Here is a 27,989-nt window from a genome sequence, read left to right on the forward strand (position 1 = left end):
TTTCATCCCCCAGGACATAAGACTTTTAAACTCCTCCCAACTTTAATAACTCCACTTAACAAGCACCGTGGCATATTTGCACTATTGCACATAATTGCACTATTGTTTTTTCTTCAGCTATATATATATATATATAGACATGTTTTATTTTCTATTTTATATATATTTTTTAGGTTGTAATTACCTGAGCATTACTAGAAGAGAGCTTGTGACTCAAGCATTTCATTGCCAGCGACTGCTTCATGTTATTGTTGTGCATTTGATCATAAACTCTTGAATCTTGAATCAGTGGTTGTGAACCAGTTTCACAAATTTGGTGAAAATCAAAGTAACAACAGGTGAAATGGAGGCAAGAGCAGGACGAGGGAATGTTCTTAATGTGTTGTCCACAGACAGCTGCTCCTCCTCCCTGACTCCTTCTAGTTCCAGCATGAGGAGCTACCTGCTGCTCCATCAGGCTGCACAGGTAGGGAGATACACAAATCAACAGCCCACATGCCTATTCCTGCATTTTGTGTCTGAGAGACAAACGTAGCTTTAGTGAGTCGAATCAAACAGTTTGTAATTTTTATAAAGGTCAAAGGTCACAAACAACAACCTGGGGAGCGAGAAAAAAAACAAACAAGCAAAGAAAGAACCCCCCAAAAAAAGATCATTCTATCAGGGGAGAGTGCTCACACACACACACACACAAAGTTGGGAAATTTAATGAATAGTTTAGTAAATGTGTTTTTCGCCTCAAAGGTTCACAAACGGAATTCGGTTCTTTGTTCCTGTTCACGTTCTCTTCACCCGTGTTTCAGTTCCGTGGCTGAAACCTTTGGAAGCTGCATTTGACGACAGATTTAGACTGTCAGAAGAAAACTGCACATTTAGTGAGTGATGGTTTCACAAGGATAGTTTCATGTTGAACTGTCAGTCACTCAGTTGAAGGAATCACACTTCTAATTAATTGTTTGTCAATCAATCAATCAAATTTTATTTGTAGAGTCTCATATTCACAGGTCGCAGTTTGTCTCCTGGTCTTTAACGAGGTGAGACGTCCTCTGTTCTTCAACAAGAGTCAAACTACTGAAACCTTTAACAGGTGAAGAAGGTAGAAACCTCAGAGACACATGTGAGGACCCGTCTCCCAGGACGGACACCAGTCCAACAGATGTCCTGTGTCACAGAGGACATCAGAAAGATCAGTGTTTACAGCTTTGATTAGAATAAACACTTTGTAGCAGAGCTGAAGGTCAATGACCTGATGAACAGCAGCAAAGTGTTGTTTAAAGATTATATGGGTTTTAAATAAAGATGCTCTTTCCTTTTAAAAATTGACAGTGTCACAGGAGGACATTATTAAATCATTGAAGAAAAACACAACTCATGCATCAGAACTTTAATTTGATATAACTGAATTATTACAGATAGTGTCGGCGTTAATCGAGCATTTCATTAATGACTATTTTATTTACAGGATGAGGTCAAACTGATTTACTCCCGCGACACAATCCTCACAAGGCTTCTTTAATTATCTCAGAACAAAAAAAGTGAGAATTTACTTTTTATTCATCTTCTCTTGCAAGATCAAGATGCATTAATAAAATATGGAGAGGGGAGGGATTCAAACAAAAACACAGATGCATATCCCAGCCCCTCTTTGAAATCTGTAATGTGACTGAAAGGAGTTTCCTGCTGAAACAAGTCAATTAGCTGTTCATAGTTTTCTTCAGTCGACTGTTCGCCACAGCTTGATTTTCCTTTTCAAAACGAGCTCGACTTCAGAATTAGATTCTTTCTGAAACTGATCCAAACAATCAAAAATCGATGAACTCAAAGCGATAAACCTTGGATTTTGGAAAAGTAAAACTGTGTTGTACTGTACAGTCATGTGCTGGGTCTATTTCTTCTTTTTCTTGCTCTTCTTCCCTCCCTCTCCCTGCTGAGAGCTGCTCTCTCCTCCCCCACTCTTCTGGGTCCGAGTCTTTAATTTAGGGATCATCTCCGCAACGTAAAACATCACATCTTTACCTGAGGAAATAAAACACATCACATCTTTACCTGAGGAAATAAAACACATCACAATCTTTACCTGAGGAAATAAGAAAACATCGCAGCACATTTCAACAATACATTTTCTTTTTTCCCAGCTTATTTCCTAAAATCTGTCAAATTCCTCCTCCCAAATTAAACCGTAAGGATCCTTCAGACTCAACAGAAACATGTTGGAACATTCAGGCCAGGGACGGGGCCTGTAGAGCAGCAGGGGCGGGGCCTGTAGAGCAGCAGGGGCGGAGCCTGTAGAGCAGCAGGAGGCGGGACATGACATATAAACTCTGCTGTGGACAGATCAGTGTTGTTGTTTACATCTCATCCACACCGGCGTCGGCCCTCATCACCAGAAGATCTGGAACCTCCTCGTGTTTCCAAGTGGACGTCTTCGTCTTCTACGTGTCCGGCTCCTCTTCTTCATCCTGAGATGTTTGTGTTCTTCCAGTTTCACGTCACGTGTTAGAAACCTCATCAACACGTCCACTCGCTCACTGGGAAGCTTCCACACATTGTCCTGCTGGTTCCTCACATGGACTCACTCTGACATGTTACAGCCCATCCGGAAAAAGTTTGGAACGAGTCCAGAGTTCAGTGCAGGTCTGAAAGCAGCTTCACTCACTCACACACACAGTGTAGGACTTACGGGAGCTGAATTTGTCCTGACAGAGACAACCATCTTCCTGCTTCAGCTGAACTCTGACACGACCTCTGAACTGGACGTCCCGGTTCCACTCCCTGGGATGCATTTTGTTCTGTAAAACACACACATAGTACGATAGTATAATGATCGTACATCATACATGAACTTGTTCCGTGACGTCGTGTGTGTGTGAGATTTACCTCCATGTAGACGTTCATGCCAGCAGCCGTCAGGACGTCTCGGATCTCAGTGCAGGACGGATTCTCCACAGCCTGCAACAAACGACAGGAGCGGCTCTTCATTCACTGAATGATCACCACCTTCACTCAGCTGAGTGACACCAGGCACCACACATCGGTCTCAGGTGGGCAGGCCTCACTGAACATGTCACTAGGGGCGTCTCTGCTGTGTGAAAGGTAAAAATGTGTAAAATGTAAGTCACCTTCTCTGTCGGGATCCTGCGTCCCTCAGCCAGCGTCTTCTTATTGTTGATGTAAACTGGGTAGAGACAGACGAACCTGAAACACGACACAGACGACACTGGTTCAGGAAGTCCAACACCACTAAAATTATGACAAGACGCTACATCTTCAGTTTACTGTATTGATTTAACTGTGACCATGGAGAGAGTGCATGTGAAGGTTAAGAGCTGTTTTCAGACATGCACTAAGGAGGATGTCGGCAGAGTTTGGACTTTTTTCAGTTTGTTTTTCACACATGAACAAAACAGCAGGTGATTCTCTGCTCAGACGTGTTCACAGCAGCATAGAAATCTGCAGGAGACTCAGGTGAGGGGGGGGGGGCGGCAGGATGAAACATTAGTTCTGATGCAGAGATCGCAAGTTTTTGATGAAAGCACAATGACACAGATGTGAGCTCTTATCACCAAAAGTTATCTTGACGTCTTGTACTTGTGTGGCTCCGCTTTTTCATCCCGAGATATTTGTATTATTTTTTAATTTCTGTCTCTGTCGCGTGTTAACGACGTCTCCGCAGCGGAGGAGCTCCTGTCTTTTCTGACTTGGACTCTTCCAGGACTTTCTGCTGACTTGTACTCTGGGCTGTCATAAGAAGCTGGAGAAGTCCGGACTCTCAGTCGGACCTTTTCCTTCTCAGTCTGAAAACAGCTTTCATGACACGTTCAGGTGCTGATGAGCTGAGGTTAAACTGAACCAGCAGAAAACACTGAGTTGATTGAACATCACATGATGTGAACAAAGCTTGTTTCAGCACAAAGTGACACAAACAGGTTTTTGACATGAAACACAACTGGAGTACTTGAACACGTCATGCTAAAGGACCAGACTTCGTACAAAAACTACCGCGTTTTAACATCTGCTAATGTTTCTGCTGAACACGTCGCAAATCTTGACTTAAAAACAAACAGTTGACGATTTATCACGAGACGGAAAAAGGACTTAATGACCCATAGTAAGTTAGTTAGTAGCTCTCACTACCCAGCATGCACTGCCGTTAACATCCGCGTCAGTCTTCAAAACCAAACCGGTGTTTTCTTTTTAGATTTAAACATATAAAGTACAAATATAACTTAGCCGAGTTGAAGCAGATGACACGAAATAACAAACTGTACCACGCTTATAATTAAAAAACACGTAATATCAACAGAAAAACAAGTTGACCTTAAATTCACAAATGTCCTATAGGAGTCTCGCACTGTTAGCTTAGCCTCACTCGGCTAAACGGCTAGCTCTGTACTGGAACTCACCTCAACTTGTCGGCGGGATTCTGTGTTAAATGAGCCATTTAGAACTTTGAATATACACTGAGATAAATAAACATGTGTATCTACGGTCTTTGACTCAGTGAGTCTCTGCTGCTCAGTGAACAAAAGGCCCTACGACGTGACGCTGCTTCTTCTTCGGTTTGTAGCAGATTAGACGCTTCAGTGACGTGTTGCTGCCCCCTTCTGTTTGTTATTAAAATAACCCTTTAACAGTCATAATACAGAGCTCAGTAAAGTGAGGGAACTTTAATGTTCACAGTGTAAAGTTCAACTTCAGACATCAATGTGTCCATCAGAAGAACCAGTGGTTGTGAACCAGTTCATCTGATTTGATGCAAATCAAAGTAACTGGTGAAATGGAGGCAGAAGCAAGAGAATCATTAAGACCTGATGTGTGACAGAAGTTCTCCCTTCATGCTTCTGAGCTGTGTTATTGTTCTGTATTAAATCCAGTAGTAAGTACTGAGTCAATTATTATCAATCAAATTTTATTTGTAGAGTCTCATATTCACAGGTCCCAGTTTGTCTCCTCGTCTTCAACAAGGTGAGACGTCCTCTGTTCTTCACCCTCAAGAGTCAAACTACTGAAACTTCAACAGGTGAAGAAGGTAGAAACCTGGGAGACACGTGTGAGGACCCGTCTCCCAGGACGGACACTAGTCAACAGATGTCCTGTGTCACAGAGGACATCAGAAAGATCAGAGTCTTTACAGCTTTGATTAGAATAAACACTTTGAAGAATAACTGAAGGTCAATGACCTGATGGATTATTGTCAGTTATGGTCCAGTATCTGAGGAGAAATATTAAATATCAAGCAGTCTAGTTGTGATCATAGTCCACGATCAGGATCAACCATGATCAGGATCCACCATCAAGATCGGATGCCACTATCATCCACAGTCATTGTCCACTGATACCATCAGGATCCACGATGTGGATCTGTGGACTACGAGGCAAAGTGACTCTGGGGAGAAGTGAAGTCAGTAACATGTATTGTTAAGATATTAATATCTTTGATGAGATAAGGATGGAGAAGAGGAAGGAGAAGCTGGAAAGAGACGCTCCGTGTGTCATGTGACCCCGACCTATCTAGATCAGGTCTAAGACAAACCTGGACCTGCTCTAACTATAAGCTTTATCATAAAGGAAGGTTTTACTCTTAAACGTACAGATGGAGTCTGCCTCCCGAACTGAAAGTGGGAGATGATTCCACAGGAGAGGAGCTTGATGCTGAAGCTCTGGCTCCTCCTCCTCTGCTTTAGAGACTTTAGGGACAACAGCCTGGATTCTGGGAGCTCAGGGTTCTAGTGGTGATAAGGTACGATGAGCTCTTTGAGGTATAATGGTGCAGTATTATTAATGTAGGTGAGGAGGATTTTAAATTTTATTCTAGATGTAACAGGAAGTCAGTGTAGTGAAGCTAACACAGGAGACATGTGGTCTCTGTCCCTGGTTCTTATCAGGACACGTGCTGCAGCATTGAGGACAAACTGTAGTCTTTAACGACGTCCTGCTGGAGCCTGATAATAATGAATTACAATAATCACGTCTGGATGGAACAAAGACCAGGACTCGTTCTTCTACGTCTTTTTAAGAAAGGACATGTTTGATGTTTGAGTCGTTACGCAAGTGGAAGAAGGCGGTCCTAGAAATGTGTTTTAAATGGGAATCAAAGGACAAATCAGGATCAAAGATGACTCCCAGATTCCTGTGGTTTCATTGGAAGCAGAGACCATATCGTCTAGTACAGCTTCATTATTAGATAATGTATCTCTGAGGTGTTTAGGGCCAAGTAATAAACTTTGCTTTGTTTGAATTACATGAGATCCTAGAGTGCAGAAACTTAAACAAAGTTGCTCTGGTTCCTGCTGAATTTAGAAGAATTCAGTCAGGAGAGCTTTAAGTGTTAATGATACATGGATAAATAAAACAAAAGTTAAATGATAATAAATGGCTGGGTCTTTAATGAAAGTGGTAGAGTTAAAGGAGAACTCGGAGTCGAGCTGCAGCGCAGCAGAAAAAGCTTTTATTTATTTTTGCAAGAAACACAACTTGTTCAGACTTCGACCATATGAATATAACATCTGTCTAAATTACAGAGTAACATCAGATGTCGCTCGACAACAAACCAGAAACATCCCGACAGTCTTTGTTTAACAAATGACAGTGAATAATCAATAGATCAGTTATTGCAGATTCTTCATACACGTAGAAAACTGTTAATGTTGCTTTAATTATTTCCTCTCAAACGAAGACAACCTCCATCGTAAAAACAAACCAAAGAACGAGTGATGACCAAAGACAAGGTAGCAACAGGTACGAAAAGATAAACGAGAGGATTATGGATTAATAAATCTTCCTTTTTTAAAACATCTCCTTCTGATCGAAAAAGCTGAAAAGGTTCAGAACCAAGAACGAGCCGACGAGGAAAAACTGTTCTGCTGCGATTTTAGTAAGGATCATAAAATTTAAATCAAACTCAGACTGAACTGGTTCAAATTGGTTCTCAAAAAATGTCAAATCTTGACCTTGATGTAAAAATGAACATTGAACTTATTTAATAAAAAAAAAAATGTACAGGTGAAAGTCAGAACATTTAGTTTTTCTCAGTCTTGTGACCCTCGTCGTCTCGTGCTCTGACATCACAGGTGAAAAACAGCGAGTGGCGAAGCAGTGCAGCTGTGTTCGGGGGGGGGGGGGGGGGGGGGGGGTCCGTCTTCCATCGTTTACAGGATACTGGATAGTGGTGAAGAGGGGGCGGGGCCTGACCCGTCCTATACCATTCTTCCTTAAACACTTTTTACTTCCCTTTGCGTCAGTCGAAGGGGCTAAAGTCCCGTTCCAGATTCTCAGACTCGTCGTCGTCAGAGAAGAAGTCGTCCTCGTCTATGTCGTCCTCGTCGTAGTCCTCGTGCCACTCGGGGACGAATTCTTCATCGTACTCGTCATCCTCATCCTCGCCAGCCTCCTCTCCTGTGTTGTTGTTGTTATCCGAGTCTACAGCTTCTGACTTAGAGCTGAGGAGTCATCACAAGATTTCCTTTTTATAAAGAACTTTTACAAGTGCACATAGACATGCATGTTCAACTTCTGAAAAAAACGAGCTGGACGACTGAGAATCCTCAGATACTCACACTTTGTTGGCGTCAGCTTGGTTGGACAGGTTGGACGCCTGAGTCGAGTCTAGTTCCTGACTGCTCTTCGTCTGATAACCCACCCGGAAGTCCTGCAACCACAGAAATAGGAAACATTCAGGACAGCTTCAGGAAATGTTCCGATCGTTTTAAAATGTGCTAAAACTACTTTTGAGGCTAGAAAAGATCAGACTGGCTCAGCGACGTCCTAATGATAACTTCAGCAGGATATGGCAAACTTCTATTACATACCTGCTTCAACAAGTGTGAAGTTGGGTCCTATATGTCATGTACAGTATATATTGTCATTTATGATTACTGAAAACCACATGAATGTTCTCTCACACACACCTTATGTTTTGTCTTTTTTTTTAGTTTTATTGATGACAATGATGTCTGTGTATATATATATACAGACATCAACAATATAATAATATAATATATAATAACAATAGACAACAACAGACATATATAACCCTTTTTTTTTTTTTCTTTTAAAAAAATTATTTAATTTTTTCTGTTTGTCCCCTGGGGTGGGGGGGAGGAAAATTTGTTCATATACGTCTGTATTTATGAGGTTTATCATTTTCAATTGTGAAAACCAATAAATAAAGTGGGAAAAAAAAGAAAAAAGTGCTAAAACTACATTTTTATTGACTGAAGTTTTCTGAACTTGTTCAAGTCTGTATTTAAACTGGTTACCTCAGATATGATTCTGGCTTTAAGTTTATTTAAGAAAGAACCAGGTTAAATCCAATATGCTTTCAAATGGTTTCACACCAGTTTTCAGTCAGACCGGTGTGTACACTGTAGTCTGGTTGTACACTGGTTGTAAACTGGTTTTGAACTGGTTGTGAACTGGTTGTAAACTGGTTTTGAACTGGCTCCAGCCGGTCACCTGGGTGGAGTGCTGCAGGATGGCGAGCAGACGCTCCTGGATGCGTCGGATCAGTTCCAGTCCGGTGTTCAGGTGATCTGGTTTCAGCAGCCGCACACACGAGGCCAGGTCCGTGCACTGCAGCAGCGTCTCCTCTGAGAAAACACGGCAGGTTCAGAAACTTTATAATGATGATGATGATGATGATGATAAGGACGAGGATGATGATGAAGGACAGTCTCACCCAGCAGGATCTGCAGAGCATTGGTGTGAAGATCCAGAGCCTCCGTCTGTTGCTCCATCACGTCCATCTTCTCCGTCTCCTGGTTGTAGTAGCTGTAGACGCAGGAGTAAGCGAGTACCTGCAGACGACGGAGCAGGGCACAGTTAACATCAACAGAACCAGCACCTCCGATGATTACAGCCACGACGATGGTTCTACCTTCCGAGCCTGAGCGAGGACTTTACAGGCGTCGATGACGAAGGTCAACGACTTAATCTGCAGAGCTTCATTAATTGATGAGACTTTGTTCTCCAAGTTGATGGCAAAGTCCTGAAACAACAAATCAAACGTCAATGCCGATGTTTCACTGATGCAACGTCTACGAATAAAAACCACAGACAACTTCCTGTTCGACATTTGAAAACACAAACACAATTGATTAAAAAACATCCTGTTATGCCCCTGAACCTTGTGCTGCTAATCTGTGGCAGGTTGAAGATGAAGAGCTGGTCCACGAGATCTGACTTCAGCTCCTCAGGAGCACAGCTTCCACAATTTTCTTTTCATTATTATTGTTTAGTTCATGAACTGGTTTATTCGACTTTTTTCTCCCTTGCGTTGCTTCCCTTCGAGCCAGGGTTGAAAGTCAGAATTCTGAATCCTCTTCCTGTTTCACAACAAACCCTCCCCCCTGTTGGTTGTACCTTGGCCTGATGGTGGAAGGTGCATCTCTCGTTATAATCCTGGAACTTCTTCTCCTGACGCGCTGCTTTACTCACCTGCATTAAAAACACCATCATGATAAATCAGTTTAAACTAGAAGTGTCCATCATATCCTGGTCAGGGCAGCACTGAGGTCACATGTTCAGGTCACATGTTCATCTCACCATGGCAGAGCAGTTGTAGTAATCTTTGTGCGTTGGTTTCCATGGTTTCAGACATCGCCAGCAGAACCCGTGGTTACATTTGGCGCAAGTCATACTGAGGAGGGAAGAAGAAAAGCTTAGTCCTCCTGTGTGTGTGTGTACAGTGTGTGTACAGTGTGTGTACAGTGTGTGTGTACAGTGTGTGTACAGTGTGTGTGTACAGTGTGTGTACGTACTGCAGACAGCCCTCGTTCTTCTCTATCGGAGCCTGGCAGCTCGGGCAGCGTTTGGAGATGAGTTTAGCGAGATGTTTGCTCTGAGCCTCTGAACTCATCCCTTCATAAAATCCTCCATCGTCCATCCACTGAGACATGTGACTGCAGCTGGATGGATAATGAGCCTAAAGATCATAGAGATCATAGAGGTCAGAGGTCATCAAGTCAGCCTACTGGTCTGCACATTCAACAAAGACTTATGTGTGCGTGTGTCGGTCTGACGTGTAGTTGGCTGTGACCTCTGACCTCGGGGAAGTTGCAGCTGAAGCAGGACGACCAGCGGCACTTGGAGCAGGTTCCCATGCTGCCCATGTTCTCCGTACATAGAATCTGATCACAGCCCAGAGGGTTGGTGCACCACGTCAGGTTGGAACAACACTCTACGTACACCCGCAACATGGCCTTCTCATACTGAGAGGAGGAGACGAGAGGAGGAGACGAGAAGAGGAGGAGGAGACGAGAAGAGGAGGAGGAGAGTTGGATCAGGTTCTCATTTACATCAACCTATTGTTTGGATTTCCATTGGACTTTTATTGTGAAATCTTCTGCATACTAATTAATTTGAAACATTTCGCAGACAGGAAGTGACAAGCTATTTATTTATTGACTCTCCATCTGAAGCTGGATCGCCCCCTGCTGTCTGTCTGCAGGACAGGTCATAACCCTGTCTCCTCCATTGCTGTGTCTCAATTCAGCGGCTGCATCCTTCAGAGGAACTGGTCAATGCAGCCGACTTTGGTTGCATTTAAAATAAAAAAATGTCACCTCGCGATTTGCTGCCATTACTTCTTTAAATAACAGTTAGTCTCTCCAGCGCAGTGAATGATGGGACGTGTTGGGAAGGATTCACCTGATGGAGCCTCAGTTGCTCCAATGCTTCCTGGTTGGAAGGAAACAGTCTTCGAAATGTCTAGTTGCGCCGCAGCGACAGAATCGCTGTTCAAAGGAGGCGACGCTGAACCGAGACACAGCGTCCGAGACACCGTGTCCGTCCAACTGAGGAGACAGTGTCAAGCTATACGTTACCTTGGCGACGGTGTCCTTGTCAGTGAGGATGCTGAGAAAGAAGTGAGACGTGGGCTGAGCCTGGCAGTCTGTGATTGGACAGTTACAGTTCATCACTAGGTTCTGTTCGATCCTCGCCGTCAGGTACTCCTGCCAGCACGACTAGAAAACACACACACACAGATTATACACACACAAACACACACATATTCCGAACTGAGATTTTTCAGACCCATTTTTCAAACCGAGGGCTATGAGAATTTCCCAGAATGCCATGGAAATCACCGGCAAGTATTTTCTCCATTAATAAGGAACAAAAAATTACTACAATAATTGTAAAATCTTAGATGAATATTGTTTAAATGACTTGTTATTGTTTTCACACCATAAAAAACAGTCCATTAAAAGTAGGTCAGAAAGTGATGACCAGCCAAAATGTCCTCCCTATACAGAGTGCAGGATCCAAATGGTCCTCACAGAGGTACCTGTGCAGATCACACAAGCACACACACCTTGCAGCAGTAGTGCATGCAGCTCAGCGAGGGGACCAGCTCCGTGGCGGGGTTGCAGGGGCCCAGGCAGACGGGGCAGGTGGAGGCGGGGCTCGGTGGCGGCTGAGGGTTTCGGCACTTGATGCCGGCGGCCATGATGAGGGAGTCCGGGTCGTCGGTGTAGCGCTGCACCAGCAGGTCCACGTTCCACTTACAGTGAACCAGCAGATGCTCAGCCCGGTCCAGGTCAAGACTCAGAGTCCCAGAAACCTGAAGAGACCGAGATCAGATCAACTGAGAGAACACACTGTCCAGAGAAACAGCTGAGTCACATGAAATCAAACTCACCTGCTGGACCGTCCTCTGCATCAGCTGACAAACTTCCTCCTGTGTCATTGTCCGACCCATCGAGAAGAGAACCGCATCCAGAATGCCCTCCTCAAACGGCTGCAGACCTGAAGCCAGGCTACACACACGCACACACACACAATCAATCAATGATAAAAAATAAAGACCTGATGATGTTTGTTCCTTTAAGAACAGATGAAGTGAGGATGGTTGTGAAGATGATGAAGTCACTGAGACACTAAACTAACTTAAATAACCCGACAGCAAATTGATTTAGTGTATAAGGTCAGATGTCACACCGAATATCAGCTTGGTTTTCGGTGGTGGCGTGGTCCTTCTTTAATTCTGTGCGGCTCAAGCAGAACTGGGCCTGACCCTTCTTCGGAGTGGACGGGTCCTCGGGGAGGAACTCCACGATGTGCGGGTTTTCGTCATTGCGGCGGATGCAGCCTTTACCGATGACGTGCATGATGCAGGAGAGCACGTCGCTGGTGCTACAGCTGAAACGACCTGCACCCGGAGAACGAGACGCATCCTGTTTCTGACACGACTCTAGAACCTGGAGGACGGACAAGAACACAGATGTTAGAAGATCTGACCTGAGCAGGGCGCTGCAGGACAAGTTGATGGAACACAAATAGATAGATGGATACTTTTTTAATCCCGAGGGAAATTCAGAAAAAAATGTTTTGGTTTCAACATAAAAATGAAGTTTATGTAATTCTGGAGCTACGTGTTCCATGATGCTCTAACATGAATTCAGTTTAAAGTGAGTCAGACCAACAAAATAAAAGCTCCTGTTCTTTCATGTCCATGTGACTGTGGTGTGACCTCTGACCTTAAAGACGAGGTTGTCGATGTGCATCTCCTTCTCCTGCTTCATGATGTGAACGATCAGGCAGTAGATATAGTTCCTCTTCCTCTCCAGCGACCTGGCTGCGTCCTCGTCCACGTTCAGGTACGTCTGTGCCGGCAGCAGCCGGAGCGACTCTGGGACGCCGTCCAGACTGCGAGCCGCCACCTGCTGGTTCAAACTCACCACACCTGAGGAGACAGAAGGTGAGTCAGAGAAGGGGGAGGGTGTGTAAGGGTGTGTGTGTAAGTATGTGTGTGTCTGACCTTGGCAGGGATCATCCAGCTGGCTGCAGATCAGTGGTCCTCTCTCACTGATGAGCGGCATCAGAGCATGCAGAAACATGGCGGCTGACAGACCGGTCGCCTGCAGCAGAGCGTCCACCTCAACCTCCTGAAACACAGTCAGTGACATCACAATGGTCAATGAAACTGACCAGAGGATCCACATCACACAGACACTGTGTGTGTGTGTGTGTGTGTGTGTGTCACCTCCTGCTCGTTGAGCTGCAGCAGGATGAACAGCTGCAGCGTGGACACGTGCAGCGTCCAGCAGCCGAACTGAAGCTCAGCGTGTCCGAGCCACGTCCACTGCAGCCGCCGAGGCTTTGAGTGACTCAGACCATACATGGACTGACCTGACACACAAACACAAACATCAGTGTTATGAGGTCATCACTACAGTAACGCACACCAGGAACCATAATAAGCTTGTCATGGAGTCCAACATGTTTTCTCTGAAGTCTGAACGCTTCCTGTGTTTGTTCCTTTTGGTTCAAACGTCCCCTGCGTGGGCTGCGTCTGTACTTGACTCTGATTGGCTTGTAGACGGCGTTGGGGGCAGATCAGTCTTTCTGGTGATCGGAGGAAATTAATGAAACTTCTTTTGGTTGCCAAGGTAACATCATGATGGTATCAGCACCCTCAGGTGCAGTACTCCACAGATGTACAGTACTTCCTGTGATTGGTCCAAAAGTCCAAACTATCCAACATAGTGTTTTCACTCTGGAACAGAACCAGGTTCAGTTTGATCCAGAACACCTCTTCTAATCTGAGGAACCTCTCACACCTGATGTTTAGGTTCAGACTGAATTGAAGAGTCTGAAGCTCTGAACCACACCAGGTGTGAACGAGTCCTGAGAGGATATATATAGATATGATGGAGGGATTGATGAAGTGTTTGGGTAAACTAAACATTTTGGGAATTTCAGGGATACACAGTGTTGCATGTAAATCAATACAGTTGAAGTCAATGGTGATCGATTCTTCAAACGTGTAAACACAGATCAACACAAAAGACCTCCCTACTGCTCCGGTGGTGTCATCCAAGTGTCTGTAAGCCCAGACAGTCCGAATGGACTCGGTTATCCTCCGGTGGGGCCGCGTTCTCGGACCGATCACAGCTGACATTTATGCTAAAGACAGAATCGAATGTTGGGGGTTATGGAAACTTGGATGAGACCACCGGAGCAGTATGGTGCCTTTTGTGGAGGTTTTCTGTTGTTTTTTACATTTGGAGAACGAGGCCCCAGTCACTTCAAGTCTACTGATTTGGCTGCAACACTGTTTACCCTGTCAATTTTCCTTTTGTGTGAACTATGCCTTTAACCCATGTTTATAAACATAAATCCCTTTTTACCTCTGCTTTGTGAGGTGACCTTTAGTGCTGTGACAGGGGCCTATAAATAAAATGTATTATTATCATTAAAGTATGGACAAAGAATTGGTGAACTGGAACTAACTGTGAGTGTAGAACTGGGTGAACTGGTGCAGATAGGAGCAAAGTTCCGGTGAAAAATGTTTTGCTGGTTCGTCCAGGAAGCAGAGCGAGGACACAGCCCAACAACGAGGAGACAGAACCAGAACCTGGGCATCGGCCTCATCCTCTGACTCCTCCCACTCTTGCGTCATCTACGGCAACAAGAAAAGGACCGAGTTAAAAAACTGACTTCAAATCAAATCTCCAGTATGATGTCAACTGTTCACCTCAAACCCAGTTTACAATCTCAGTTTAAAAAAATATTAACTCAACAGTTGGTGCATTAAATAAACTAAAACGTAAATGACATTAAAAGAACCAGGAGGAGGAGGCGTGTCTTCCTGCTCACCTGGTCGTGCTCCTGCAGGTGGCAGTCGAGCTGCTGCAGCCTGTACAGGTGGAACTCCTGCTGCAGCTCAGAAGACTCGCTCAGGTTCTTCAACATCTGCTGAGGGAAGCGATTTGGGAAGCAGCTGCCGATTTGATTGATGACAGCGTTCTCTAACCAAACATTGCCCTGAGCCAGCAGTCGGTCGCCCAGGTAGTACCTGAGGAGAGAACAAGGGCTTTATGTCATCAGTTTTCATACCGACATGTTGCTGTGTTTGACTTGCGTTTGACTGCTTGTGGTCCATTGTCTCGTGATGCTCGAACCTGTAGAAGTGTTCGAAGGTGTTGGCGAGCTCCAGGCCCGACAGGAAGAGCATCGGCTCCAGAAACTGCTGCAGCCGCTCCAGAGTTGCCACGGTTCCGGACGCCGCGCCGCCAACCTGAATCATCTGATCGATGTACTGAGCAAAACGCTCACTCACCTGCACACGAAGGAAGCTGCGTTATCACACTGGAGAGATCAAGTAAGCCCCAGTTTAAACTGGTCATAGGTAGAAGAGGAGGAAGTGTGAAAAAAAATCTAAATAATGATCCAGGACCAGTTAAACCGGAATAAAACAAAGCTGCATTTACATCTTGTGGTGTAGAGCAATGTAGATCAAATTACTTAAACCTGGTTTATAAATCTGTAAATTTGATCCTCAAGGGACACTGGTTGTTATGAGGCACGTTTGCTTCAAAACTATTTTATATCCAGAGGTTAAACGAGACTTACTCCTGTCAGGACGTACATGCACGGTTCAGATCATGAAGATAAACCCGACTTAATTCCGTCAGGACCTACATGCATGGCTCGGAGGATGGAGAGCTGTAGCAGCGCAGCAGAGAAGCCGTGTCGAAGGGCGAGGACAAACGCCGTCTGCTGCCCGAACAGCTCCTCCATGGCGTTCTTCAGCCGCAGGTAAAGAGTCCGGTAGCGCTCCACGAAGTCGGGATGCCTGCAGCTCAACTCCAGGAACTTCTTTACCTGGGGGTAGGGGTGGGGGATTCAACATCTGGACCGAATCACACGACGATCCACTGATGTTCAGATATAAACATGATGTTCTTACCTGGCGCTTTACCACCCCCTGCCAACAGAGGGCAATGCCTGCAATGCTGCTGCTGCTCTTCACTTTGGGCTTTGCTGAGGAAGATGAAGAGGAAGACGAGGCAGAGGTGGCATCCTTGTTTTTACCATCTTTACCATCTGGAAGAGAAGTTGAAAATTGTATAAATTGAAAGAAATTAGAAAACAAGGAAAATCAGATGAAAAAAAATGCCAGAAACATAAATAGGAAGAAGCTGTTGACATGCTCGGTCCTTCCTTTCTGTCTGAAGTAAACAAAAGATCAGAGCTGCAGCTGCAACAGGAGATGTGCCTACAAAATAAGAACAGTCCAAACTAAAGGAAAATGAGAACGTGTCCTGATGACATCAGCGTTGTTTGTTTGAAGCCGCTCAGACAAGGAGAAGAAAGTGTTGCCCTGTGCTAAACACTACAGGTATTACAAAATCAGATCATAAAAGCTGAAGTGTGAGTTTGAAGCTGAAGATAAAAAAATGCAGGGGGTGGAGCCGAAAAACATCAGTGAGAGTATTTTCAGCTTTTCTTCTATATTATGGCATAAATGAACAAATTATTACAGCAACACAAGTCTATTAAGCCGCTGTTGAAAATAGTCCCTAGGAAAGTTCCTGCTTTTGTTTGATTAATTTTTTATTTTTCTGTGTGTATCGTGTATTTTAGGATCAGAAAGCCAGTCAGCATGTTTTCAGTTAATCTCTGCTGCAGAGGGCGATGTGATGATCTCCTCTCGTCTGGACAAGTCAAATGTCACAGAGCAGATGATGCACATAATGCAGATGAGAGCCTATGAAGAGTTACTTACTCTTCTGCTCTTTGCTTCTGTTGAGACCTTCTGAAAAAAAAGAAAAAAAGAAAAAACTTTATACATGGAGTAAAAATCTTGTTTTAACCAGATATGTGATGAGAAATGACAAAACACATTAAAGTCAGTCTCAGAAGAGACGCTTACTTTCCTTTACAATTTATATTTAAATAGAAAGGCTGTTCCTTCCCAACGTGTTGCTAGGTCTCCTTGTGCTCAGTGACAATGTTTGATCACAGATGTTCTAATGAAGAAGACAGCACAACAAACAAAGTGGCGTTTCAGACTCACTCGATTTCACTGGTGGTTTCAGCTCCTCGCCGTCCATCTGACTCGTGTCCACGTGAACCAGCAGGTGTGTGAGACGTCTCACTCTGGAGTTAAAGATGGCCGCCCGACTTTTGCAGCGACGGGCTGACTCAGTGTTATCCAGGTACTCGCTGAGCAGCCAGGACAAAGGGCTAGACGCTGAGGATTCTGGGTAAAAAAAAGAAAAGAGCATATGCGAGGACCAGCTTCAGTGTTTAACCTTTTCTGTGACAACCAAACTGTGAAGACGGAACTTTATTGTAAAAAAGCAATTTTCAAACGCAAACTTACAAAATAATTAACAAATAATACTTGCAACTGTGTATGTCGGTGTGCATCTGTGTACCTGACTGTGTGATGCTGTGGACGATTGGGGTGATCAGAGCTTCCCAGCAAGTTCGACCCAGAGCTTCAGCTGCTTCAGCGTCAGGAAGAAAACGATCAGCAAACATCTGCTCATGTCTTAGAGCGCTGTTCAGTCTGAGTCACACACAGAGAGAGAGAGAGAGAGAAAGACTAATTACACTCAAGGAAACATGATAAAATTACATACAGTTTATGTTCTCATAGAGAAACTATAAATGAAGTACATGTCCATGTACCAGCTGTTGGTCTGTGAAGGAGCAGAGATCCTCTCTGTTTCTCCAGGTCATGTGTCTCCTGACCTTATTTTTACTTTAAGTACTCTTACTCCAGCAGCACTAGCCTAGCTTAGCATAAAGACTGGAAACAGCTAGTGTTGCTTAACTAGGAGTTAGTAATGCTATATTTCTGTCATATGACTGTATTATTACTACAGTATTATTAGTGCATTAATAGTCATATTGGAGCTGGTTACTTGTTGAAGAGCTGCAGCAGCTGCGTCTTGTCGTCCATCACTTCCTGACACCAGGTGTGAGCCTTGGTGCTGTAGAACAGGTACGTCCGACAACACAGCTGCTCCTTAAACACCGGCCAGAACGTCGGCTTTGGACCCAGAACCTCGAACCCGTGGACCCGAGTGTCGATCCCGCCCTGTTACAAAGGACAAGGGGTCAGGATACTACAGAAGGATTATGCTAAATCATGGACTGGAGTATGAACTGTACTTTTACCTGCTGGCATCTCTTGATCCTGATCTGGATGATGGACCAGAAGCGAGTCATGTTCTCCAGCAGAACCACACGACTGGCTGAAGGAGTCACGTTCACCTGCACAGACACACAAACACAACATGAACACTTTATCTGTGTCTATTACAACACATATGTACCCGTGGTAACATGTAGATTTGATGTTCAGGCTCACAATGTTGAGCTCCGTGTTGATGTTGGTTGGGTCGTCTCCTCCCAGAACCAGAACCCGGGCCGGCATATAGCTAGAGTCCTCGCTGGCCACCAGGATGGCCAGTTGCCTACACGGACGGACGGACACACACACAGTGAGTACACTGCAGTACCCACACATGATTCAGTATTAGCGTGTAAGCGTGTCACCTGATGACCACTCCTTTGTGCATGTAGACGTTGATGAAGTGTGACCCTGTGCAGCCGTTAGACTCCCAGTACGTTTTCGGGCTCTTGTCGGTCAGTTTGTTAGCTCGATGGTGATTGGATGAAACCTCCACCTTCTCCCAGCACTTGTCCTCCTTCAGCTCCACACTAGACCCTGAACACAGCACGAGTTCCAGCTGTCAAAACGCCATAACCACAAGATTCACTTGTGTGTGTTTGTCTGTGTGTGAGTGTCTGCGATTACGTAACCATATGACTAGGTTGTGATAGATTGATGTGTGTACAGTGTGTGTTTTTCTCAGAGAAATCTCACAAACAGGAAGTGGATGAACGCACCTTGGCACAGGTTCCTGAGGAAGACGTCGAAGAAGGGGATGTTGATTGGTTGATGGCTGCGGCGGTGCTCCTCGATCTGACCCAGAACCATCTGGCAGAAAAAACAGCGACCACTAAAATGACTCCAGTTATGAAGTTGCGGAGGAGTGAGCCATCTCGCTTCCTTCTTATTTCAGAAAGTCGCCTATGTGCAATAGCGACAAAACATGGACCAATGGCAGCGTCCGCTGCAACAGCATCGCCGGGAGAACTTCAGCCTCAAACTAGCCCAAAAAAAACTACGTGCAATATCTGTCGGGCGGACCTGCTCTCCATGGAAGCAGGACACGTGCATTTGAGGAGGAGGTTTGACATCGTAACGTAAACGACTCGACAAGATAGCCTGTTAGCTAGCTTGCTATGTAAACGTATATACCTGTGCGCAGGATTCTAGAATCCATTACAAAAATATGGTTCAAACCTTTTTGTAACGAGTTTAAAAGCGTAATGTTATCCTATTGCCTGACAAACGTCTTTTTTAATCACAGTTATGCAGTCCGAAGAAGACTGTAGTTTCGTTTTTCTAATGTTTTTATTGCCAATTCTTTCCCTGTTATTTTTGTTAAAAGGAAAAATGGATAAATGATTTTTAATTTAATCTTAGTATCAGCGCTTTAAATGGAGTATCGATCTTATTGTCTTAATTTTCAGTCACCACATGCCTCGAACCACCTCAAGCTAAATTTAAAAGCTGTTGGGTAAATATCAGCAATTGAGAATTTGTGTCATTCATAGAATGAATCAGAATAGTCGTTAGTTGCAGCCCTACTTCGACCCTTTGCTGCATCACTGATAGGACAGGGGCATCTCTACCCCGCCCCTCTCTCCCTCTGTGGTTACCTGAATACAGCCCGCGAGGACACTGGTGGTCATCTTCTTGTAGAGGCTGGCATACTTCTCGCAGTCGGAGATTAGGTCACGGAGCTCGGTGACGAGCAGCAGGTTTGTGCCATGTTTGTCCAGAGCTTTCACCAGAGCGTCTTTCATCCCCAGACGACACATCACCACTGCGTAGTCTTTGTTCAGAGACGCCAGCCGGTACAGGAAGCGAACAAACTGCTGGACCACCTAAGGACAAATCTCAGGAGGTTAATGCATGTCAGCAGGCTGGTTTCAGTTTCCATTGTCACACTGCAGAAGTGCACCTCTCTGTCGTTGACGAATGCCGTCATTGATGATAGGCAGGGCTCAATGCTCTCGTGCCACGGCAGCACATCCTCCTGGTAGTTGTCCAGGATCTTGTTCAGGATCCTGCACGAATCAAAACAAAGTCAGGATTTATCACCGTGATAACAACAACAACGCCACATAGAGGTCAGGTCGTGATCTGCCCGTACCTGAGGATGGAGAGCTGCACGGCTCGGTCGGCTCGGTGCTGCTCCATTAGACGAACAAGGTCCTGGTACGTGTCACGACTGTGAGTTACCTGATCAAGAAACACAGACTGATCAATAACCATAATGATCCTGTCGCTAAGATTATTACATAAAAAAATTGAGCTGTTATCAAACCGCAGGATGTGAAGAATGTAAAGACATCTCATGACAAACACTCAGAGTGAAGCATCTTCTCTAACAAAGGATCTTTGGCTGAGTTTTAACATCAAGAATCAACGTTTCCTCCATCGCACAATCTGTGAGGTGTGTGTGTACCTGACTGCGTTCATCCTCCAATTGTGAGGCGTCGTCACACAACAGCTGCTCCAGAGTCTGAATAACCTCTTTAGTCGCTGTCAGTTCCTTCAGACTCACAACCAACATCTGGAGCTCAAAATCCAGCTGTTCAAGATCGTCTACAAGAGAACACACACGCGACCAGTTTAGAAACATTGAGCTTTGTTTATAACCCTCACAAATTTGATTTCTTTGTCGTCACAGATTTTTGTAGTTTTCTTTCAGGTACAAAAGGAATTTACGAGAAATGAGTCTGCTGTTATTTAAATATTAATTTTTCATACATTTGTAACTTTTTTTAAATGAATAAATAAATCAAACCTCATAGTTACATGATTGAGTTTAAATGATAATAGTTTAAATGTGAACGACTAACCCTAACCCTGTGCCTTTGTGTTTCGTCCCCGGTCGTGACTGCTACAATGGCTGGCATGTATCCAAAAATATGAAAGATATATATTTGAATAAATTTTAAACCATATGACCAGTTTTGTCTCCTTTATAAAAAAGTATGATTTTTAGTGTAAAAGTAGCCTTTTTGGTTACCATGGGTACCAAGGGTCCTTTGGAGCCTCCAAATGGCCTTTTTGGAAAACGCCCAGACATGCCCTTAGTAAAACATCTGTAAAATATTCATTTTCTTTCGTATTGTGTTCAAATTTGAACTTTAGCTAGGCAAGGCTTCATGCTAGGGTCCCATTGTGTTTTCCAGCTCATAAGTCCCAGCTAGAGTCATTAGCAGGCATCTGTTTACCAAAAATATTCAGGCGAAAATAAAAACCTTCTACCTCACTGTGTGCCAACTGCTATTACTCAATGCCAGTAGCACTTATAGTGATTCTGACTGTTGGGGAGGGAAGATCAGAATGTTACCTTTCAAAAGAGACCAAGATCATGCATGTACTCCAAATGGTTCAAGAACAGCTTTCAATATAATCCTGGTGTCCTCAAACAAGCATTTTAGGCGAATTTCACCCGCCTCTTAAGAGGTTAAGTCATGCAGCAGTTATAGGAATGTCTTGCCCCGAGCAGCCTAACCCTACACACTCTTACCTTTGCTCTCCAGTTTGTGGACCATGGAGATGTGGTTGAGAGCGATGATGGCAAGCATGGTCTCCGCTCGGGAGAGAGTCAGACATTTCTTGAGGACGGTGGTGACTTCACATGCTACCAGCTGCTCCGCCAGACTCTTATGGTTGGAGATGAGCATGATGATAACAAGCAGGCCGTTACGCACTGACAGCATGCAGCTGCACAGAAGAAATCAGTCATCAACACTCAGGAGGCAATCAGCAACAGAACAACCTGAACCGGGAGTTGGTCCGTTACCCTTTAGTCTTGAGCATGAGGTCGATGGCGGAGGGAATGGCTCCCAGCAGCCCTTGGGAGCCTTCGGGCGTGGCCGAGCCGATGCTGGCAAAGATCTCCAACATCATCTGAGTGCCTGACTCCGAGAGAGGAAGACCACTGCCGACGCTGCGGAGGTCGTGTTTACTGGCTCCAGTGATCACCTTCAGAGTCTGAGAGGGGGCCAAGTTCACATGTACAACAACTGAGGATGTCATGCAAATATTCAGTGCCATCTAGTGATGAAGTTATATTTTAGAAGCAATATCTGTTTATACATAAATACATTGTGTGTGTGTGTGTGTGTGTGTGTGTGTGTGTGTGTGTGTGTGTGTGTGTGTGTGTGTGTGTGTGTGTGTGTGTGTGCTATTTTTCGAAATGCCGGTGGAGAACATTTCTCACCGCGAGCGCCAGCTGCTGAACATGTGTGACCGACGAGAACCCCTGCATGCAGGTCAGGATGGCTTTGACTCCGCCCTCAGTGGCGAAGGAAACTCTCCACTCATATTTCAGCATGAGGAGGTGGATGAGTCTCAGCGTGCTGATCACCACGTCTTTACACGACGACGACAGAAGCTCCACGAGCAGCTTCAGCACCTTGTCCCTGTCGAAACCAACAGAATCAGTCTGACGTCAGGAATCTATCCTAGATCCCTCCACTCTGTTAGACCAGCTTATCTAATCACGTCTCTGCATTTCCTTGCAACCCTGTTGCGTTTCTCACCGTATGGTCTGAGCAGATTCGCTCCTCATGTAGTTTTTCTCCTGCGCTCCTCTCTCCTCCATCAGTCTGGTGATGAAGAGCACAGCAGCGAGCTGCTGTGCCCGGTCTGAGCCTGCCCCCCCCTTCCTCATGACGTCCACCACCTCCCCCATCTTCTCCAACGCCGTCTTCTTCCCCTGGACCATTAGGTTATTAAACACTGCAGGGAGATCAGGTTGAGAGTGGTTGATACAGAGATGTGGATAGAAACTTAAAGCTGAAGATCTTCTTTCTCTTTCTCACCTGTAGGGTTAGGTATCGTTTGTTTTTCTGATATTGGTGATAAATCAATACCAAGGGTACGTTGTAAGTTGGAATTTAACATAATCACCATTAAGGGTTAGGGTCTATTTCATTTGAATATAATATGTTTTCTGGAGTGTAAAGTAGCTACTAGCTAACTGTTGGCTACAGTTACATGCTGCCAGAGTCATGAAGAGTGTAGTCACGTTGCCTGTGAGCAGAGAAACTCTCTCAGTACAGAGGAACAGAAATCTGAGCTGTGATTGGCCCTGTGGGTAACAGCTGTTTAGGTTATATGTACTGTATCTACGCCTGCTCACCTGTGATCTTGAGCTCCAGGTCATCAGGGAGCTCCCTGTCGTCCTCTTCTGGCAGCTCGCTCTCCATCTCTGAATCGGCAGGAACCTCCTTCTTCAGTTTCTTTGAGACAGAGCCCATGACTGATGACGACGAGGAGCCTGGTGCTCCTCCTCCCAGCGCTGATGAGGTCAGAGAGCTTTCAGCTGAAAAAAGAGAGCGAGAGTGAGCAGTGTCGTCTGGACAACAGACTCTAGTTTGTGGTGTCTCCGTCCTCACCCAGCAGCTCTTCATCCTCCAGACGTCCTCCTCCTCTCCTCAGATAGTGTTTGGAGAAGGCGTGGGAGCACAGCAGGTCGCTCAGACACGACGACGGCAGCTTCTGCTTCAGGTAGTGAAGCAGCTTCTTGGCCATGTCCCCAGGGACGGACAGACTGATCAGGTACGAGTCGTCAAGGGTTCCATCCTGCAGGAAGAGTCAAATGTATTCACCTGAAACCTGTCCCAACACAGTTGAGCCACCTCCCCCCGTTTTTATTTTCTAAGCTTTATTGATGGACACAACGTACCAAAGGCTCAGTTTCCCAGCATTTTCTGTGATGGCTGTGTTGTCTGCGTGTTACCTGCTCCTCAAGGCTCTGCAGCAGGATGCCATTCATTTCCTGCTGCTGTTTCGGCTCCAGCTTCTTGATGAAGAAGATTATCTCCCACCACTCTGCTCGGCTTAGAGCTGCAGGCTCTGCCTGCAGACCCTCCAACAGGTACGGCAGCGAGTAGAGACCACCCGGCGGCTTCGAGAAGAATGTCTGATTCACTGAGGAGAATAGTTTTTTTCAGTTTCAGGGTCAGATGGATACAGGTGAGTGTCAGGTAATCAGGTCGTACCTGCGGTGAGTTTGAGCGTCTCTGTGAGGGACGAGGCTTTTTCCTGCGTTTCTTTCTCGGCCTGAGTGCTGCTGCCGCTGCCCAGGATCTCCACCATGTGCCAGTGGACCCAGTATGTCCTGGACAGCGAGTTCCAGTACACCTTAATGCGACACAAAAACACATACAGCACAGGTCAGAACTGATTCAAAACATTTCGAACTTTAGTTTTGTTCCCTCTGAACCTCAGTTTTCACTTCAGTCTTTACAACAGCAGGGGGCGCTGCAACCATCCAGCTGTGAGTTTCTGTTTTAAAAACACAAACTTCTTTCATTGTTCATGAATCAACTGTTGTTTTACTGAGCGTCACGCATCAAATCATCTGCTGCATCAATGGACAAAGAATGACAAAAATGAAGATTTATGATCTGAACATGCGAATAAAACAATAAAGAAATCTTTAAATAGATTGTGATGATTAAATGATTAACTCATTTCCTCACCTGAACGGGTGGCGAGCCGTCATTGCTGTAGCGAAATTCTCCTTCATCGCCAGCGCTCACCTCCTCGTAGTCCTCCAGCATGCGGACCATCATGCCGCTCTTTAGGTTGTCCTGGACATACTCCACGTAGGCTGAACGGCAGGCGAAGTCGGAGCGCGTTTTGAATCCGTTTCCCAACTTCTTCTTCGGCGGTGTGATGGCGGGCGCTGCGACGGCAGAGCTGATGGGGAGAGCGATGGGGGAGGTGCAGAATCGAGGCTGGAAGATGGACCTGAGGACAGGCTGAGACGCCTCCTCCACCTGCTCTTCCCCGACGACTCCTCCTCCAGGGCAGTGGGTGGAGCCGTTGGGGAGCAGGCGGTTGCGGTCCCAGCCCATCACCCGGACCAGTTCTGAGATCAGATTTGCCATTGCCATGGTGAAGTCGAACTCCCGCTGGACCCTTAGGTGCTCCGTATGGTGGCCGGTGCTGGTGGAGGGGCTGGCATCCTGTCTTTCAGAGGTAGAATCCGTCCCCGCTGTGTTGAGTTTGTCCATGAGAGACGTGACGCACAGGTAACGCTTAACCAGAGAGAAAAGTAGCTTTCCCGGAATCTGATATACAACAAGAAGAACGTACAAGAGTCAGCAACGCCACTCCTCCTACTGCAGGGTTACTGTTGGGGTCAGCGAACAGTGTCTCACCTGAGGCAGGTGAATCCCCTCGAAGGAGATGCCATGCTCCTCCGAGGACGTGGTTTCGGCAAAAAGCTCCAGTAGCGTGTAGCGGTTGTCGAAGTCCATGTGCTGCTCGATGCCGTCCTGCTGACTAAGAGACAGGAGGACGTATGCTCGACTTCCTGCGGGGATGGAAATGAGAAGATAAGCCATCACACCTTTCCTCACCTGTCTGCTGCCCTGATGATATAACTCACACAGACCCATTACAAAACATGCGTCTGTAGAATATTACATTAGAGGTACAGACACCGTGTGAGAGATCAGTTCATCACTATGGAAACACTAGTTGACATTGATCTTGTAAATAAAGTTTTATTTTGATCTCACCTGCGTCGTGTGAGGCCAGTGCGCGGAGCATCTTCCCAGCGCTGCGTCTGGTCTGGGTCTCCTTGTTGCACAGCAGCTCCATCAGCAGGTTGAGGGCGCCCGTCTCCTTGAAGACTCCGACCAGCGAGCCGATGCCGGCGTAGGCACTCAGCACGTGGATGGTGTGCGTGATGCTGATGGAGAAGTCGCTCTTCTTTGCCATCTGCTTCCTTGCCCGACACACCAGGTTCTTCACGTCTTCCTTCATGTCTGACAGCTCCACCTCGTCAAAGGTGACGTCTGCCGGGAACTCGTCGCCACTTCTCCTCTGGGCTCCATCTGCTGTCTCACCGCCCTGCTGCTTCTCGTGCAGCTGCAGGGGGCGCTGTGTGTCTGTTTTCCTCTTGCCCAGCAGAGTGGGGCAGTTGGCGTACACATCCTCTGTCGACATCCACATCAGGATGTTCTCCGGTTTGGATTCACCTGATGTGGAGCTGCTGGACCCGCCCACTCCAGAGCTGCCCCCACCCGCCCCACTTGTCTCACTAGCCCCGCCCGCAGAGCTGGAGCCGTCATCTATGGTGACGAGGCACCAACGAATCAGGTACTCTGTTTGGCTATCATGGGTTCGGCGTTGGCGGATCAGCTCCTCAGGATACGCCTGCAACTTCGGGCCGAGCTGGACCAGAAGGTTCCCATTGCGGCGTTCGCCCACCATGGTCGCTATCGAGACAACAGAGGATCAGAGGTAAAGACAGAAGAGGAGGACACAGAGGAAGGAGGAAGGAGGAGGTAGAGGAGATATTAGAGATGGTGAAGGTCTCCTCTTGTCACAAGTTGAGGAGTGGAGCCTTGTTGAGCCTCGGTTAATGAGATTCATTAATTGACTTCTCTCCGTCTCCAGTGTGATGTGCCCCCCCCCTTCTCTATCAACCAGTCAACCAACTGATGTGAAGTGAATCCGCACAGGTTGAAGTAAACAGCAGTGACACGTTCACGGTCAAGTGCGTTTCAGTTCCGCTTTAACACTACGAGCCGCTGCTGGGCTCCGTCTAATACCTGGACTAACCCTCAGACCAGCCCGAACTTATGAGTTCAGACTCGGGCTGACAGTTAGTTAGGACTCGACCTCTGATCAGGTTTTTCACATGATCGGCAAACTTGAATGGTTCTTTACCTGGTTAACAAAGGACCGGCTTCACTAACCCACGTCACTGAGTCGTCCACTAGTTAACCCCTCACTGGTAGTTTAAAGTCACAGTGCAGAAAACCTCGGACCAAACTTTTAAAATCGTCAGATGAGTTAAAAGACGATTGAAGCCGTGAAAACAATCCGAGTGTGATTAAAGTGTGGTCGCGGGTCGGTGACGATCTTCTGGTGAATTCTGGATGAACAAACGGAAGTTTATATAAAGTTCGCCTGAGTTCAGCCGGAGCTCTGACTCACCAACCCGCGACTCTCCGGGTTGTCAACTGATTAAAAGTTGATCTTGTGTTTGATCAAATGTCGGAGGTTATATTTGATGTTATTATTATAACTGTTGAGTCATATGACGTGAATCCTGACGCAGATTCAAAGTCTAAAATAAAACCTTGTGTTTCCTATCGCTTTAAAGTAGAACTGAACTTCATCAGCTGCTGTTCCACCGGACTCCGATGGGCGGTTGTGTCAGTGCCGGGGTTCGCTTCGTGTCGGGCCGAGCTCCGGGACACTGACCCTGGATGTGAGCTCCGAGCACCGGGCCTGTCCAGCTGTCCGCCCGGGTCAGCCCGGGAAGCGGCCGAGCTGACACGCTCCGGCCTGAATGCAGAGCCGCCGACATGTGAACTCTTACCTTCCGAGTCCCAGACGGTTTTCCTGGCTTGAGTTTTCCTCCGAACCCGCTGTTTCCTCCTCCGACCAGAGCTGTCGTGTCCCGGGCAGCAGCGGCTCGTTTCCTCCGGAGCTTCGAGTTGCTGGATGCGCATTAACGCCCTGAAACAGGAAGAGCATCGAGCCCCTCTTCTTCTACTGTGTGTGACGGTGCATACGGTACACTGCCCCCTGCAGGACAGGGCCACATCATACATTAAATGTAACCCTGATAATAACAGGAAGAGTAGGAACCATAGTATTAATATATATGTATTATATACACTACCGTTCAAAAGGCGGGGTCACTAGAAATTTCCTTATTTTTCAAAGACAAGCACAGTTTTTTTCAATCAAAATAACATTAAATTAATCAAAAATACACTCTATACATTGTTGATGTGGTTAATGACTATTATAGGTGGAAAGGTCTGGTTTTTAATGAAATATATAAACAGGTGTATAGAGGCCCATTTCCAGCAACTATCACTCCAGTGTTCTAATGGTACATTGTGTTTGCTAATCTAGGGTGACCATATTTTCATTTGGGAAAACCAGGACACCTTGTGGGGGGGGGGGGGGGGGGGGGGTTGAAGGTGGGGCGGGGGGGGGGGGGGCTGGGGGGTGGGCGGTCATGTGGAGGATGCTGCTGCTTTAATAGTATTTTATTATTATTCAATTATACCGGTATATTATATTATATAGATAGAACAAGATATTTACAGTTGGT

At 45.9% G+C, this 27,989-nt stretch overlaps 2 protein-coding genes across 3 annotated transcripts; both read right to left on the minus strand.

Moving 5' to 3' along the window:
- Positions 1-1,369: 1,369 nt before the first annotated feature.
- On the minus strand, positions 1,370-4,589 carry srp19 (signal recognition particle 19). The gene is made up of 5 exons (XM_053436060.1): positions 4,404-4,589; positions 3,120-3,195; positions 2,878-2,949; positions 2,681-2,789; positions 1,370-2,016 (listed from the first exon to the last, which is right to left on the minus strand). Exons 1-5 carry the CDS (start codon positions 4,439-4,441, stop codon positions 1,886-1,888), a joined length of 426 nt encoding a protein of 141 aa, XP_053292035.1. The 5' UTR covers positions 4,442-4,589; the 3' UTR covers positions 1,370-1,885.
- A 1,837-nt stretch (positions 4,590-6,426) lies between these two features.
- LOC128453299 (cullin-9) lies at positions 6,427-27,406 on the minus strand. 2 transcript variants are annotated; one of them, XM_053436108.1, is made up of 45 exons: positions 27,243-27,406; positions 25,429-26,130; positions 25,066-25,220; positions 24,382-24,975; positions 23,899-24,040; positions 23,637-23,827; positions 23,293-23,479; positions 23,037-23,219; positions 22,435-22,633; positions 22,113-22,314; positions 21,693-21,883; positions 21,417-21,613; positions 20,343-20,482; positions 20,028-20,116; positions 19,836-19,941; positions 19,531-19,758; positions 18,652-18,742; positions 18,298-18,469; positions 18,110-18,215; positions 17,917-18,012; positions 17,661-17,836; positions 17,169-17,302; positions 16,805-16,990; positions 16,514-16,543; positions 15,695-15,831; positions 15,427-15,609; positions 14,907-15,064; positions 14,602-14,800; positions 14,236-14,404; positions 12,986-13,131; positions 12,761-12,887; positions 12,480-12,685; positions 11,941-12,200; positions 11,642-11,759; positions 11,315-11,563; positions 10,824-10,964; positions 10,044-10,208; positions 9,759-9,922; positions 9,544-9,637; positions 9,361-9,435; positions 8,876-8,986; positions 8,678-8,795; positions 8,455-8,588; positions 7,557-7,648; positions 6,427-7,439 (listed from the first exon to the last, which is right to left on the minus strand). In XM_053436108.1, exons 1-45 carry the CDS (start codon positions 27,373-27,375, stop codon positions 7,238-7,240), a joined length of 7,878 nt encoding a protein of 2,625 aa, XP_053292083.1. In that variant the 5' UTR covers positions 27,376-27,406; the 3' UTR covers positions 6,427-7,237. The 2 variants fall into 2 exon arrangements, with proteins under 2 accessions (XP_053292083.1, XP_053292082.1); XM_053436107.1 differs by having other exon boundaries at positions 23,583-23,827.
- Positions 27,407-27,989: the final 583 nt, after the last annotated feature.

The sequence above is a fragment of the Pleuronectes platessa genome, chromosome 12 (genome assembly GCF_947347685.1).
Source record: "Pleuronectes platessa chromosome 12, fPlePla1.1, whole genome shotgun sequence".
In the NCBI taxonomy this organism is placed as follows: domain Eukaryota; kingdom Metazoa; phylum Chordata; class Actinopteri; order Pleuronectiformes; family Pleuronectidae; genus Pleuronectes; species Pleuronectes platessa.

Coding starts and splice junctions, on each gene's coding strand:
- srp19 (XM_053436060.1), bottom strand. CDS start 4,441: ATGGCTCATTTAACACAGAATCCCGCCGACAAGTTGAG. Junction 2,950..3,119: donor GCAGGATCCCGACAGAGAAG/GTGACTTACATT, acceptor CGTTTGTTGCAG/GCTGTGGAGAATCCGTCCTG. Junction 2,790..2,877: donor GCATGAACGTCTACATGGAG/GTAAATCTCACA, acceptor TGTGTTTTACAG/AACAAAATGCATCCCAGGGA.
- LOC128453299 (XM_053436107.1), bottom strand. CDS start 27,375: ATGCGCATCCAGCAACTCGAAGCTCCGGAGGAAACGAGCCGCTGCTGC. Junction 13,132..14,235: donor CACCCAGTTCTACACTCACA/GTTAGTTCCAGT, acceptor TTTGTGTGTCAG/GTCAGTCCATGTATGGTCTG. Junction 10,965..11,314: donor GCATGCACTACTGCTGCAAG/GTGTGTGTGCTT, acceptor TGTGTTTTCTAG/TCGTGCTGGCAGGAGTACCT.